Below are 16,025 nucleotides of genomic sequence, written 5' to 3' on the forward strand. Positions count from 1 at the left end.
TGACCAGCGCTGACTACAGGAAGCCCCAGGCAGAGTTGCTCTGCCCCGGGCTTCCTGGAATCAGCTGCTGATCAGTTTCAGCAGCAGCTGACTTGGGGACGCCTGGGGTTCTTAAGTTGATTCTGTATGTAAGTCAGAACTGGCGGTCAGTTTCAGCAGTGTCTGAATCTGGACGCCAGTTCCGACTTACATACAGATTCAACTTAAGAACAAACCTACAGTCCCTATCTTGTACGTAACCCGGGGACTGCCTGTAATTGTAGTTTATCTGGATCTGTTTATTCAGATCCAAAGAGAAATGTGGGGCTGATTCTTGTACCTCCAAGCTCTGAGCCTTCAGCTTAGGGTCTCCTCATTTCCCAAACTGCTTGTCTGCACTAGGCACTTGTGATTTGCTGTCTGGTTTAAATTTGTAACCATTTCTAGCCATTTTTCCAAAGTACCAGAATTTAACTGAACAACTTCCCCTAATGTTTGTATTATTGCAAATCTCCCTTATTTGTTTTGCAAACCAAATTTAACAATATCTCCAGACATTCATAAATGCATGAACCAGACTAGAATCCTCTTTTCCATCATGATATAAGACACAAAACTGTACTTAACAGGGTTCCTGGTGATCAGCTTCCATCTTTTTCACTATCAACTGTATTTTTCCTCTGCTGTGCAACTGCAAAGCAGGATTCAAGTTCTGTGGCAAATTTCACAGCATCTTGAAGTGTCACTGTCTTCTTTTCACTTCTCTTTACCACCAAGTCTGAGTTCAGCTGTGTAACGATAAATTTACTGGTCCACTGCTAATTTTTATTGGAAGTGCACATTGGTATAGAGATATGCCAGGACTACAAGTCTCTATAGGACCTCTGTCAGTCCAGGTGGTCTCTTTCCTACTCCTTTTAAGCCTTAGATATGTATTGGCCTGCTCAGATTCCTGGCTATCTCCAACCCATATATGAAGAGCTAGTCCCAGATGTAGATATCTTAGTATCTTTTCTAGGGCTAAGTTATACAGCACCACTAAAGCTAGGCTACTCAAGTTGGCTGCTAGAAACCTCACATGTCTGTTCATCTCACCAACCATAGTTCATTTGGGCTATGAAGTAATATTAAGCCAAATAAGCCTCCCATGAAGTTTCCTCCTCAAAGACAGTGGCCTTTAATATTACCTGAGTTGGGACAATCCAACCTCTCCCTTCTGGGCCTCTATGGGTTATAAACAGGGTAGGAAAGTGTTGTAAATGTCTTGGCTTACCCAAGTTCTCTAGCTGGCCAAATTCCCCATGGAGACAGCTGACTTTCACTGTGATCTGCTATCCTCTACATACCTTCTCAAACTGAATTTTTAGCTCCATAAGTTCTTTCTGCAGCTCTTTTCTGCTAACAAATTCCAAATGGGCCAAAGTTTTCTTATCTCCTCCATTTCCTGAAAAATCTTTTTGGGCATGATAATGAGGTTGGTGGACACCTCATCAAGTCATCTTGCTAGCCCAGACTGGGAATTTTATAGTGGAAATTCCAAGTCCATCAGAAGAATGTGTATCTGCTGCTCATCAAAGATTTTATCTCTCAGTCCCTTATGGGAAGTTTCCAGATTTTGTTATCCTCCTTCTTGCAAGTCTCCAGCTCTGATTTTAAATCATTTGGGGCATCTTTGATTTCTGCAAGCATCTCCATTATTTTTTCCTCCTTGGTTGAACAGGAATACTAGCTCACAATTTCTCCCCTTGAAACTCTATGTCACTATCATACTAATGTTGATCCTTTGGCCTGTACAGTTAGCCAGTATTCAGTATCTTGCTTTCTGCTGGCTCTCTGCCTCTCATGTGCTTCCTATTTGTAGAGTGTCCTATTTACAGGGGTCCATGCTATAAACTTTTAACTCCATGTTGCTCTCAATCTCATTCAATCAGTCCCACCTCTTCACTGCTTGAACTTGGTAAGAAGAGGTGGTTGAATTATAGCAGCCCTTCACATTCCATGCTACTGGATAAAAGTAGAAAATCGGTTGAAGCATGCCATTATATGGGATGGGGGTAGTAAGACCAAAAATACTCCATCCCAACAGTTTGAACATTGCACCTACGTGGATATGGCTTCAGAGCCTTCAGCATGGACTCAGTTTTCTTGGCTGCTGGATCCCTGTTAGAATCTCATAATCCTTTATCTGTTATAAATCATATGGCAACATTTTCAAGCATGACCATATAAATCAAATCCACAAAGTGACTGCAAGTATAGTGTACAGCAGGGTAATTTTGCATACTGATATCCTGTTTACACATTCAAAATGGGTATTGGCATGCATAACCCACTTGTGATTGATCCTCCCTTTTACTTGCTGTGCTGCTGCATTCTTCCACCACCAATGAAATCAGTGGCTTCTTAGATTGTACTTATCCAGGAGGAATTAGCAGTAGAGTGAGTGTATTCAAACCTGAACATTCACATAGGCTACGTCTACACTGGCCCCAAATTCCGGAAAAGGGATGCAAAGCAGGTAAGTCAGAATAGGGAAATCCGCAGGGGATTTAAATATCCCCCGCGGATTTAAATAAACATGTCCGCCGCTTTTTTTCCGGCTTGGGGAAAAGCCGGAAAAAAGCGTCTAGACTGGCGCGATCCTCTGGAATAAAGCCCTTTTCCGGAGGATCTCTTTATTCCTACCTGAAAAGGGCTTTATTCCGGAGGATCGCGCCAGTCTAGATGCTTTTTTCCGGCTTTTCCCCAAGCCGGAAAAAAAGCGGCGGACATGTTTATTTAAATCCGAGGGGGATATTTAAATCCCCCACGGATTTCCCTATTCTGACTTACCTGCTTTGCATCCCTTTTCCGGAATTTGGGGCCAGTGTAGACGTAGCCATACAGTTTAGCAAGTAAGTTCAATGTTTTTCCCCCCTTTTCTGCTCCTACACTTACTGGGTGCTGGATCATTGTAAGGGGAGTTCTGGAAAATACTACGGCAGAAGTAGGGATCCGTGAAATTGTTCATTCAATGCCTAGTGCTAGACGTGTATTTTGAAAGGAACAAAGAGGAAATATATTAAAATCTATTGTACATTTTCAAAGATAGATTACCACAGTTTATTCAATTCTGGTCAAAAATGCTTATGGTCATGGTTCACTCTTAACTTTTTGAGAATCTGCAAAAATCATTAAAGTCTTTACAGAATGTGCCACAGTGCAATGATAGCTGATTAAATCTTTAGAGCATGTTCTGACATTTTAAGAATGACCATACTTACTATTAAATAAATTACTGATGTTCCCATTGATACTGCTAAAGCCTGTAATACATCTCCTGAACATGCATTGAATTTGGTTTTGGTTACTATTTTAGGATCTCCTATAACTTAAATCAATCACTTGGATTTTTTTAGATCTATCATAAATGCAAATGAATTTATATTAATTGACTGTTGTTCCTTTCCTCTAATTTCTATATGCTTATATGGCTGTCCTCAGATGGGGCCTGATCCAGCACTTTTATTTACACTTGAATCTCTGTAAGCCAGGTTTCTGTGATCTGATAACACCCATGGTTTGGACCTTGACAGTGGAGAAGGAAATGGCTCTGTGCACTACTACTCTCTCTCTCTCCTCCAGCTGGGGGAATGGCTGCACAGCGAAGTGTTGGACTGGAGGCCCTCCCAAACCCTGCACCCCACTTCCCAGCACAGTCCTGCATCCTCCTTCCCTCCCAGGCACTACACCCCTGCTCCCGGCAACCTTCATTTATAGAGACAACCCACTGTCTGGAAAACTCCATAATCTGAAATAGTCTATTTCCCAGGGTTGCCAGATTAAAGAGGTTCAAGTGTATTTGTATTATCAGGGTACCTGGGAGCCCCAGTCATGAACCAGAACTCCATAGTGCTAGGTGCTGTACAGGATTGTCCCCCAAAGAGCTTATAATCTAAGATCATTGGCCATGCCTTCAGCTGGAGCCGAGGACGATCCACAGTTCGCTGGATCACACCCACTGTGAACTGACAGCAGGGATCATCCCCTTTAAAATGTTTAGAAAGCACATATTGGCAATTACCATAATCACAATAAATGGTATGACCAGTGGCTCAATACAATAAAGTGCTGATTCTCGCCTGAATGACACAGACAAACTCTAGCCCTTTGAAGGATTAACTGCTACATGTTTAGGATAATAAAGTCAATTTATATTGATGTATACACACCCATCTATAAATAACTAAATTACGATAATGTCAAAAGTTATTTATTAATCCAGGAACTCTCAGGGCAGGAACAATATGTGGAAGCAATAATAAAACTCGACTATTGCACATACTTATCTTACTGAACAACAAAGCAGTTGTATCCGCCACTCATTCAAGCTAAGCAAAAATGGGTAACTTACATGTAAGTAATTATTTAATTTGAATTGGATGTATGCACTATCTGTTTAAATGCAATAATATATATATTAATCATGAGGATTTCAGATTAGAAATATGTTTTTAAATGTATTATGATTTTGTTGTGTTTACCTGATCATTTTTACATCACTGCATATACAATGCAATGACATTGTAATATAGGTTCTGAATGTTTTAATAGTGAATATATTCTCATTAAATAGAGGGAGTACTGTAGAATTAAAAAACGTAGGCCCTCCACCTGAGGGTCATGTAATAAGGTTTGTTGTCAAAAAGAGATCACGGTGCAATGTAGTTTGAGAACCCATGACCTAGGGGTGTTCCTGATTCAGTGTGGGGCAGGGATATACTAGATGACTTCTTGAGGTCCCTTCCAGCCCTGCCTTCCTATGGTTCTATAATTTTCAAAGAACTTCAATGGGAGCTACAAGTACTCAGCACATCTGCCAATTAGGCAATTTGTGTCATCATAAAGAAGCAATATGCTTTGTATTTATATTTTTGAAACTCACAAATTAGCATAACATTTAGTTCTGCTGCTGTGTATTCTGAAAGAGTTAAATTAAACTCTGATAAAAGGCATCCCTGAAGTTAATACAGTTGCAGCAGGTCCTCTTTTAAGAGTTGAGTTATTTAATGTAATTTTTTTGTAAATGCTTTTAGTGCATTTCAAAATGTAGAGCCATATCCCTTCAGCTGCTAGGCACTTGCAGCTTCCATAAGGCCATATCCTGAGGTCTTTACTCATTATTTTCTCAGCCAAACACCCATTGGCCTAGACTGTACCATTTGCACAGAGCCCTGTGTGGAAACCAGTGCACGGCATCAAGAGAGATTACGAATCAATGCCATTAGGAATTGCAGACTCCATGCAGATTGTTGCAGTGGTGTGTCAGTCCAACTCCGAAGGATAGTGCCAGGGTCTTGGGGAAATGGCTCCTCCATCCTCCCATTCCTTTCTGAGCCATTTGTTCCCCACAGGGACCAAGAAGCAAGCAGTCCTTGCTCACAGGGACTGCTATTTGGATCACACTGTGCACAGGCTGTACAAAGCTAGGGCAGAGAGGCTTCCTGTACACATGCTGTCTCCTCCCTATACAGACATCCCTGCATACCCAAGAAAGGGTAAATCACTTCAATTTTTCCTGCGTGAGGTGAGTCTAAAAGGGCTGAAGTAAACAAAAGTTTGAAGTAAATGAAAAAACTCTCACTGACTTCAATAGGAACAGTCGAGCGCTCATGTTGTTTACACCTGTTGGAAATGTAGGTGCTCGGCTTCCCTTGGGATTTGACTCCAGGAGCTTGGAACTAGGCTTGGAAATATTCTCTACTTCTGATTCTGAGTATCTCTTCTGAAGCACCCTTAAAACCTGTAGCCCTAAATAAGCAGTTTGTTCTTCTCCTGTTTCACATTTCACCATAATATTTTTTATTCGTGCTTTGTGTGTTGTGTTTTTTTAACTCCCCAGACCAAGTCGTACAGCCTTACAGAAAATGTGCGGGATTCAACAATAGGGGCCCCCAGTTTGTCAGCAAATGAGCCAGTAAGCAATTTTTTTTATGAGGGGTGCAAGAGGGCGCACTTTACTATAGCACAAGCTGCACTGGCGTAAGACTGGCTTTCCTGGACTCTGCATTATGCATTATACTCTCTCTTTAGTTAAGGTTGAGACTAGTAGAGCTTGGCAGGAACCTGATTTTCATTGGTTTCACATAGTTTTTTCCCATTGTGAAACAAAATAAAAACCAAAAAGGTTGAAATTTCCCACAAAAATGAAATTCTAAAAATATTAATTTGAGGCCAGTCAAAACATTTCCACAAAATGGAATGATTTCTATAAAACCAAAACATTCAGTTCCTATTTCAACCTTTAATTTCCTAAATTCTTTTAAATATAAAAAAAATGAATTTAGGAAGTTATTTTTAAAAGAAAAGCTAAAACATTCAATTCCAAACATGTTAAAACAAGGTGTTATCAAAATGCTTAATTTCAGGGAGGGAGGCTCCACATTTTTTTTCAAAACATGTCATATTTTACAAAAAGGGCATTTTTTTTTCATCAAAAAATGCTTCAATGAAAAAATTCTGACTAGCTCTAAAGACTAGCTTCCTTTCATAAATCTAATTTGGGCTATAATGAATCTGAACCAAAATTCCAGATCCCAAATCCTGAGATTTCCGTTGGGTTTCACTCTCTGGACAGGATCTAGTTTCTGCTTCTGCAGTAGACCAAAACTCTGGATCTCAATGCTCCCATCCTTTAGAAGGTTCAAAGTCTGTAACTGTTTCCTCCTTTTGCAATCTTACATTCTCAATACTATCTGTAATTTTGATTTCTTTCTTAATTGTCCCAAATGGAATCAGATGGACAATGTGGGTGAGATATCTATCATGTTTGACCCAACAAAAGATACTGCCTCTCCCATCTTGTCTCTCCAATATACTGGGACTGACATGCTTACAATAACAGAACATACACCAAATAGAATCAATCAGTCTAAAATTTTGCATGTGTACTCTGCTGCTAGTAGAGGTGCTTTGGGGAAGGTTTCAGGATAATCAGAAAAGGTTTTCTGACCATTTGAAAAGCTGAGGCATTAATCACTTTTGAAAAATTGGATTACAGTTGTTTTTTCCGCTTGTCATCTCTGAAAAAATGCCTTAACCAAGAAACTCCGGATCTTGTTTATTTTATTGTTCTCCATGAATTTGGGTGTCTTTGAATAATTTCGAGACGGGTGAGTGATTCATTTTTAATTTAACCTGTTTTTTAAGAATCTCAGATAGTCCCATGAAGTCTCACATTCTGACTATAATTGTCATGAGGCTTCCTCCATCTGGGAGGTCTCTAAGGGTACGTCTAGACTACCGCGTTTTGTCGACGGAAGTTTTGTCGACAGATACTGTCGACAAAACTTCCGTCAACAAAGAGCGTCCAGACACATTGAGTTCTGTCGACAAAGCAAGCTGCTTTGTCGACAGAACTCCGTAGTATGGACGCAATGTTACAGGCAATAACACCTTCTGTCGACAGAGTTCTGTCGACAGAAGGTGTTATGCCTCATAAAATGAGGTATACCAGCGTCGACAAAACTGCTGAGTTCTGTCGACGTTATGTCGACAGAACTCAGCGGTAGTGTAGACGCTGGTATAGTTTTGTCCACAAAAGTCCACTTTTGTCGACAAAACTAGGTAGTCTAGACACACCCTTTGTAACAAAAAGGAGAGGGAGAGTCTGGCATAGACCAGGTAATTTGAAAACATCCAAGGTGTTTCTGTAAACAAGACTCAAACTTTAACAGCACTATCTCAAGAGGCAAACCCAGATATAAGGTGAGATAACATATATAAGTCTCTGAAGAAATATTGATTGGTACTGAAAACAGTTAAGCTTTGTCTGCTCTAATACTCAGAGGCTATGTCTACACTACAAGGTTTTTGCTCAAAAACCAGTGGAACGTCCACACCTCAAGTGTGTTTTTGCGCAAAAAAAATACAGTAAATGGACAGGACAGAGGGCTTTTGCCAGTAGTTATTCCTTTCCCCACGGGGAATAACTCCTTTTTGCGCTACAGCTCTTGCGCAAAAAAGCATGTGTGGACACTCTGCAGGGGTTTCTTGTGCAAAAAGAGCCTATCAGAAAAAGCACAGGTGCTCTGATGGCCATTCTGCTAATGGCAATCAGAGCTTTCTTGCGCAAGAGCATTCATTCGATGTGCTTTTGAGGTGTGGACGTGCTTTTGCGCAGGAGGTTTTTGTGGAAGATCTCTTCTACAAAAATCTTCTTGTGCAAAAACCCTGCAGTGTAGACAAAGCCCCATGGGTGAAGCTGTATCTTTGCTCAAAAAAGGAGGCAAAATATGCTGATGTAGAGAAGGTGATAAAATCCATATCCCTAAAACAATGTCAATTAAATCTGAAAACAAGCTTAAAATGGTGGTTATAATCTGTAGTAATGGCTCAGCACATGCTGTATTATAATCAAGTGATCAGCAAAATTAAAGGAGCCAAATTCATCCCTAATGTACTTGAAATGAAACTGACTCTTAGGTAAAAAACTTTTTGTTTGTGGCCTTGGTTTGTGTTTGACCTACAAACATGTTACTCAATAAGGAAAGCTCCAGTTCCGGAGCCACACAATTCTACCTCCTTACAAGGCAAATTCATGGGGATGTTACCAATAAAAAATAATGTTCTTTTTTGACTACTTGTTCATGTGCATTCCAGTCAGGTGTGTGCACTTGGAAACAGGAAGATTTTTGCCTAGCAACAACTGTTGAATTACCCTAAACACCCTGTAGAATAGTGCCAATATGGCACTCAATATATAAACTTCCTGACCTGCCAACCTTCCCCCCCCCCCCCCCCCCCGCCCAGTTCCTTCTTACCACCCAATGATGGCAGCTGGAATGTCTCACTCTTGCAATTGCTCCTAGCAGTAGTTAGTGTATATACTTCCCACAATTTATAGTTAGTTGTTAATTGTTCTTACTAGTTAGGGGTGGAAATCGCATTTCTTCTCTTTCCCCCAGGCCAGGAATGCCTCAGTCCCTGGTGTTTAAGGCTTGTTAAGCTTAATCATCATCATCATCATCATCAACAATCATGGGCTCAACACCCATTGGTGTCCGATGCCTCCCTCACTATTTCCTTCCATCTTTCCCTATCCAATGCAGAGTGGCTTAGTTTCTATAGACTAGCTCCGCACCAATCTACTATATCATCTACCCATTCTCTGTGAGGTTTGCATCCATTATGCACCAAACTTATGCCAAAAGGTGACCCATGCACACAGTGAAGGTCACCAGAAACAAAAGTCCCTCATCTGCAAGAGTTTTTGTCCACGGATACTGAAAGATCATGAGCGGAGACTCAGAATTCTGCTCATGGAGGCTGCACTTCACCCCTAGTCCAATTTGGGGCCAGACTCAACCCACAGCATCACAGCCTCAGCACAGAGTTCTCCAGCGCTGATGACACATGATACAGCACTGAGTAAGGACTGGCATTGACTTGGCACTGACTGTAGAGGGAGTAGGCACAAATCTACCTCCCTGATGCCTCAGAAAAAGCAGAGACATGAGAGGGGCCAGTCCTCATGCCCACAGAGTAATCAGTCTGCTACGACAAAGAACCAGATATAGCAGCAGCAGACCAAAGTAGCACCAAAGGGGTACCATCTTTATGGCTGACCTTGAACAACATTTCCTCAGCTCTCTCCCCCTTGTACCCTTACTCTACTTACACTACATTGATGACCTCTTCATCATATGGACCTACGGGAACGAGACCCTCGAAGAATTTCACAGGGATTTCAACCATCAACCTCAGCCTGGAGCAGTCTACACAAGAGATCCACTTCCTTGACACTGCAGTACAATTACATGATGGATACATTTCCACCACCTTATACCAGAAACCTACTGACTGTTATACTTACCTACATGCCTCCAGATTTCACCCAAGACACATTTCTCAATCTATTATTTACAGCGAAGCGCTAAGATACAACCAGATTTGCTCCAATCCCACAGACAGAGACAAACACCTACAGGATATTTATAGAACATTCTTAAAACTGAAATACCCAGAGAAGTGAAAAAACAGATGGACAGAGCCAGAAGAGTACCCAGACATGAACTGCTTCAAGTCAGGCCAAGAAAAGAAAACAACTGAACACCACTTGTCATCACCTACAGTCCACAACTTAAACCCCTCCAACGCATTATCAACAATCTACAACCTATCCTGGAAAATGACCCCTCACTCTCACAGGCCTTAGAGAACAGGCCAGTCCTCACCTACAGACGACCCCCTAACCTCAAACAAATTCTTTCCAGTAACCATGCAGCACATCTCCATCATACTCATCCAGGAACCCACCCCTGCAATCAGTCCTGGAACCAATTCTTTCCACACATCTATGCAAGCGATATCATCACAGGACCTAACCACATCAGCCGCTCATGTAACTGCACATCCACTAATGTGATCTATGCCATCAAATGCCAGCAATGCCTCTCTGCCATGTATATTGGCCAAACTGGTCAGTCTCTATGGGAAAGAATTAATGGACACAAATCAAATATCCAAAAAGGCAACACATAGACACCTGTTGGGGAACATTTTAACTTGCCCAGGCGCTCATTAATGGATCTCAAAGTCACCATACAGTTTCAGGCCAATTCCACAAGCCAACTCCACAGGGAAGCCTTGGAACTTAACTTCATTCACAGGTTTGATTCCTATCACAAAGGTATGAATAGAGACATTAGCTGGATGGCTCACTACGTTCCACATCCTAATGATATAAAAAACAAACACTGGGTACTTAAGAACAATTTGCAACTTCTCTATCAGCTTCATGTAGCATAGAGACTCTACCTGACTATTTCTTCCCCCACCGCCCCTCTTTTTTCTCCCTTCTTTCTCCCCATCCCCTATTTATTTCAAAACTGGACCTTTAATAACTCCATTCATCTGAAGAAGTGAGTTGTGCTCAGGAAAGCTCATGATACTATCTACAAGTTTTGTTAGTCCTTAAGGTGCTACATGACTATTTGTTTTTTAAGTTTTTCCAGTTACAGACTAACTTGGCTATACCTCTGAAGCTTTTTTATTGATGATTGTCTATTACAGTACAGTGGTATGAGGGCAAAGCTGAATGGATGATGGGTGAATAAATGGAAGATATTAATATTTTAAATGAACAGATGCAACTTTATAGCAGAAGTGAGGTGGGGTTCAGATGTATATTTTGATTTTGCAGTTTTTAATAAAGGGCAGAGCCCTTGAACTATTTATGGGCACCTTCTATTATAAAAATTAAAGAAATATAAATAATTATATACTAACCCTGTACATTTTTACTCACAAGTTTAAAAAAAGTTTATTTGCATTTAGTTATTTTTAGGAAATTTTCAGTTACAGCTAGAATTATTAAGCAGTAACAGACGATGTGTCTATATGGTAAATACTTTGTTTTTATCTACTGTACATTTCACAAGGAAGACCTCTTCAGTGCCTCCCAAGTGCCTGATAGTTTCAGTTGCTGAGTTGCAGCTGCTGCAGCCTTCACAATATGTATTGTGATATAATCGGTGGTAATCTGCAAGGCACATGAGGGTGGCATTGAAATAAAGTGATATATTGCTCTGAACATTCCTGGAAGCAGATGTAGCTGTCTACCACAGTGTGTAACAAGAAAATTGAAAACTAGCGAAACAAAAATTAAAGGTCTACTGATTGGAAAAGTGCAAAGGAAGAGCCCACACAACACACAAGCCCTGTACACAACAAATTCAGATAAAATAAATCCTGTATCCTCAACTTTGGAAGCCCTCGGGACCACAACGATACTCACAGCACATGCCAAGGACTGCAATTTAAGTGTGGTTGCATATACATGCAAATATATATGCAAATAGCTTCTTTCACACTGACGGGTATGAATCCAAAGCACTTCCCACAATGTTCGGTGCTCCCAGCACCTCCAGGGGGTCTAGAAATGCTGACACCCTGTACCCATCTGTTCCAGCGTCTTTCAATGCTCACCCCGCCTGGGAGGCACCTCACCACTGTGACGCATGTTCCCAGTGGAGTCCATGTTCAAAGGATCCTACCCATGGGCTGCATGTTGAGCCCCGCGTAAACCCAAACCATCCCGAGGGCCACAAACAAACGGGTTGCACGATGGGCCGCATGTTGAGTAGCCCTGGGGACTAGATGATTCCTGTAGTCCCTTCTAACCCAGCAGAGTAGAAAGGCAGCACTGTCCCTGGTCTTGGCTCACATTCTACTTAGTGTGATGATGATGCTTCCCAACAGATATCATCATCCATAGCAATCAAGTTTAATTGGTGGGCAGACAGTAATTGCTCCGGCTTCTTCCTGAGCAGCAGCAAGATTTTAACATCCTACTTTATGTGACATATATTACTGTATCGCAAAGCAGCTTTTGCTTTAGTTAACACGGAAGCACATCAGTTTACATTTGAAAGGAGTTGGTGTTCCAAATTATCTAAATTTTTCATAACCTTCACACTGGTGGAAGCAGTTCATAGCTTTCAACTAATTTCTACACAACCTTAGGATGCATTCTCACCCTGTGACATTCTGTTGAGCTATCAACTGGATATTAGAACTTGCAGTTCTACACATCACAAAGTGGGTCAAAAAGTGTTCATTGACCAAGAGCACACTGACAAAACTGCCCTGTTTGTGGAGAAGTCAGAGAAGGTCAGCCCTTGCTCTCCCAAATCTCCAAGATGTCTCATGAGATCAAATATCTCATGGCAGAAGATGAAGGTCCAGAGTTTCAGAACTGGCTCGTCAGAACCCCTGACAGAGGTAGGATCAAGTACCATATAAGAGTGTTGATGCATTTGTCTATGGAGGCTGCAAGCAGAGTTCAAATTGTCACATGAAATTGGATGTTTTTCAACAAATAGGTCTTGCCACTTCCTGCATGCCAGAGAGCAGTGTTTCGTGAAGACAAAGTGAAGACCTTTTTAGTGAGTGGGAGAGTTAAATCAGGGCTGCACGTTGAAAGAAGAGGCCAAGAATCATCGTTATCTGCTGTGCCATTGCTGCCTTTCATTGTTTGCTTGACTTTAACTTACAATCACTGGTTCTTGTTCTGCCTTTCTCCATTAGATTCAAGAGAGCTTTAGAATCTTATCTCCCCATGAAGGTACTTATTCACTGTTGTCTAGTGGACTCCAGCTTTTTTCTGCTCCTACTGGTTAACGTTTTAGGTTGTGTCTAGATACATGGCTCCGTCGACAGAGCCATGTAAAGTAGTTTACCCAACATAGTCAATGAAGCAAGGATTTGAATAATCCCTGCTTCATTAAAATAAAAATGACCACCGTGCTGTGTCAACAGTCAGCTGATCCAGCACAGCGCTGCAGTCTAGACATAGAGCAGTCTACAAGGTAAGCCTTTGTCGACCACTACTGTAAACCTTGTTTCACGAGGCATAAGGGAGCGGTCGACAAAGGCTTCCCTTGTCGACCGCTCCACGTCTAGACTGCCGCGCTGTGCCGGATCAGCTGATTGTTGACACAGCTCAGTGGCCATTTTTATTTTAATGAAGCTGGGATTATTTAAATCCCCACTTCATTGACTCTGTTGGGTAAACTATTTTATATGGCTCCGTCGACGGAGCCATGTAGTCTAGACACACCCTTATAGTCCAAGGACTTTCTCACTCAGTCTTCTTTCTGCCCTTCCAGATGTCACAAAACCATTAGCTATGTGTCATTCATCTGCTCATTACAATCACATGTACGTTGTGAGAAGCAATGGGATACATTTTCTGTTCAGATAACAGAGCATCTTCTTGATAAGGTTGGGGTGTGGAATAACATTTTTAAATGTGCCAAACTGAAGCGAGAGTAACATATTTTTGCATTTTATTTTTAACGTAAAGATCTGCATGGACATATGAGTGACATTAGTTATGCTATTTATAATTCAAACCATCCCTTGTGAACAAAGGTTTATAATTCATCCTAATAAAAGAGGGTGTTACCACTTCCACAGGGTGTGACATCCTGAGATATTAAGAATTCAAGATTTAATTATAATGCCTTCTATTTCTCAATTCAGTACTGTTAGTTTAGTTAACCTTGGCTTTCAGTTACATTACAGCTCCTCAGAAGCTTCTGTTACAGTGAATAATTAATCCTCTATATGTATGCACCAATTAATAATTAATCACGTATGCATTGATTTGCTGAAGGTTGCCTTCTGAGAGCACAGTGTATTATACACAACTTTATTAATGAAATTTGCACCTAATGCCTAGTTGTTATAGTATTAACAAGTATGCTATATAATAGTCTATTATGCGGTTATGGACAAAGAAAAGGAAACCATGCAAATGTTCAGGATTGATGTTTAGTAATAGAACTGGTTCATTGTCTAGATATAGGACATGCCTGGAAAGACATTGGATCTTAAGCTGGATGATCTACAATGAAACATACTACAAATCTGTACATATAAATAGTATTTTCTGTGACAATTTCCAGAATTTCTGAAGTGTTTTCCTGATTTTTTTCCATGTTTAATTTTATGAAAATTATGGTTCTTTTTTAATTATAAAGACTGACTTGTATTGTTTGTTAATGAAATTCCTTAGAATTCTGTTAAAAACTAGCCCTTTCTTCCTTCTTGCATACTGTTAACTCCTTTGACTTCAAACAGAGTTGTACCTCTGAATCTGAGCATGAAATTGGCCCAATAATTGTAACAGGCTTTCATTTTATCGCTGTTCTCTAACTTCTTCCACACATTCCAGAGTACATGCATATATCTGCTCCGTTGCTAAATGTGTCAGGTATGTCCCAATAGTCCATGGGGCAATGAAAGGCAGCAGAAGCACATCAGATGAATGAGTTAGGTTTATAAAAGGTTAAAACTCCATCACATAGCTGGGGTCACTGATTCTAGTGGTTAGTTACATAGTCCTTTTTTAGTTTCCTAAAATGAAATGTAAAGAAAATATATTAACCAAAACCAAGCACAATGTAAGGCAGCCAAGTAATAAACCATCTAAAGGTCAGGGTAAAACACCTGAGCCCTTCTAATACATGAAGGGATTATTCCAACTCTTATTAAACATCTGTCAATAGCTATGATCTACAAATCTCAGTGTCTTTTTCACTACATGGGCACTTTGTAAGGGTCTGTGTTTGCTGCTCCTGATACTGTACACTGTTAGTGAATGAGCGGGCTTGTGTTATTTCTGTCAGTGAATGATCCTTGTCACTAGCATTCTAGATATGTTATTCCCTTGCTATTGTTTTAAGGATTTCTTTTTCTCCTTTGGGACTGCTTTAAATTTGGTGGTGTAAACGGATAAAAATAGTTATTTTGACATGCTTCAGGATAATTTTTGTTGGAAATCTAACTCTCTCCTTCTCTTTTGCATTAGGGGTCACTAGTTTTGTTGTTGTTTTGTTTCTTCTGTTCTAGTTTCCTGATCTATGGTTCTTTTCTAAGTACTTCTTAGTTATTGTCATGAGCTCATAAAACACTAGGTCACTTCCATAAGTGTCTACACAGGTGAAGTGTGTTGTGGTATTAACCATGCTAAGTATAGATCCCTTCAATCTGCCAGAGCTTTTATTTCGTATTCAGTTCTTTGATATTTGTGCTGACTTTTCTACCAACCCTATTGGTTATGCATCCTAAGACTTGACATACATGCTTGAACTAATAGATCAAAGAGAATAGCCAAAATGATACACTGACTCTTGTGGGGCATTGTCTGTTATCAATTCACGTGAAATTCTATGGCAGGCAAACTGATTTACAACGTGTTAGTAAATTGTTGCTTGATGTGTTGTTCAACAGCTCAGTTTTGACCACTAAAAAGAAGTAATCTATTCCATTTAATTCAAATAGATCTGTGCCAACCTTGTATGAAGGCAACCAGGAATCTTATGTGATTTTATTTGTTTTTTGCATTTTGTTTCCTGCATTTCTGGAAGATTTCAAACTTCATTACTTTTTTGCTAAGTAAATTCAGGGATACAACAGCATTTCAGATTACTGACTGACAATCAGATTACTTATTGAGAACATAAATGTGCTTCACATAAACTATTTTCAGTGGTAGTGTG

The 16,025-nt window shown here is 40.4% G+C and overlaps 1 protein-coding gene across 2 annotated transcripts in view; it reads left to right on the forward strand.

Annotated features, from left to right (window-relative positions):
• Nucleotides 1-4,264: 4,264 nt before the first annotated feature.
• ANXA13 (annexin A13) overlaps nucleotides 4,265-16,025 on the forward strand; it is a 42,011-nt gene continuing 30,250 nt past the window's right edge. The window contains exons 1-2 of one of the 2 annotated variants that reach the window (XM_025178691.2): nucleotides 4,315-4,374; nucleotides 5,861-5,935. In XM_025178691.2, the coding sequence (XP_025034476.2) occupies nucleotides 4,360-4,374; nucleotides 5,861-5,935 (90 nt within the window). In that variant the 5' untranslated portion in view covers nucleotides 4,315-4,359. Of the gene's footprint in view, nucleotides 4,375-5,860; nucleotides 5,936-16,025 lie in introns of both variants that reach the window. The other variant, XM_006137480.4, reaches the window with a different exon arrangement.

The sequence above is a fragment of the Pelodiscus sinensis genome, chromosome 2 (assembly GCF_049634645.1).
Source record: "Pelodiscus sinensis isolate JC-2024 chromosome 2, ASM4963464v1, whole genome shotgun sequence".
NCBI classification, from domain to species: domain Eukaryota; kingdom Metazoa; phylum Chordata; order Testudines; family Trionychidae; genus Pelodiscus; species Pelodiscus sinensis.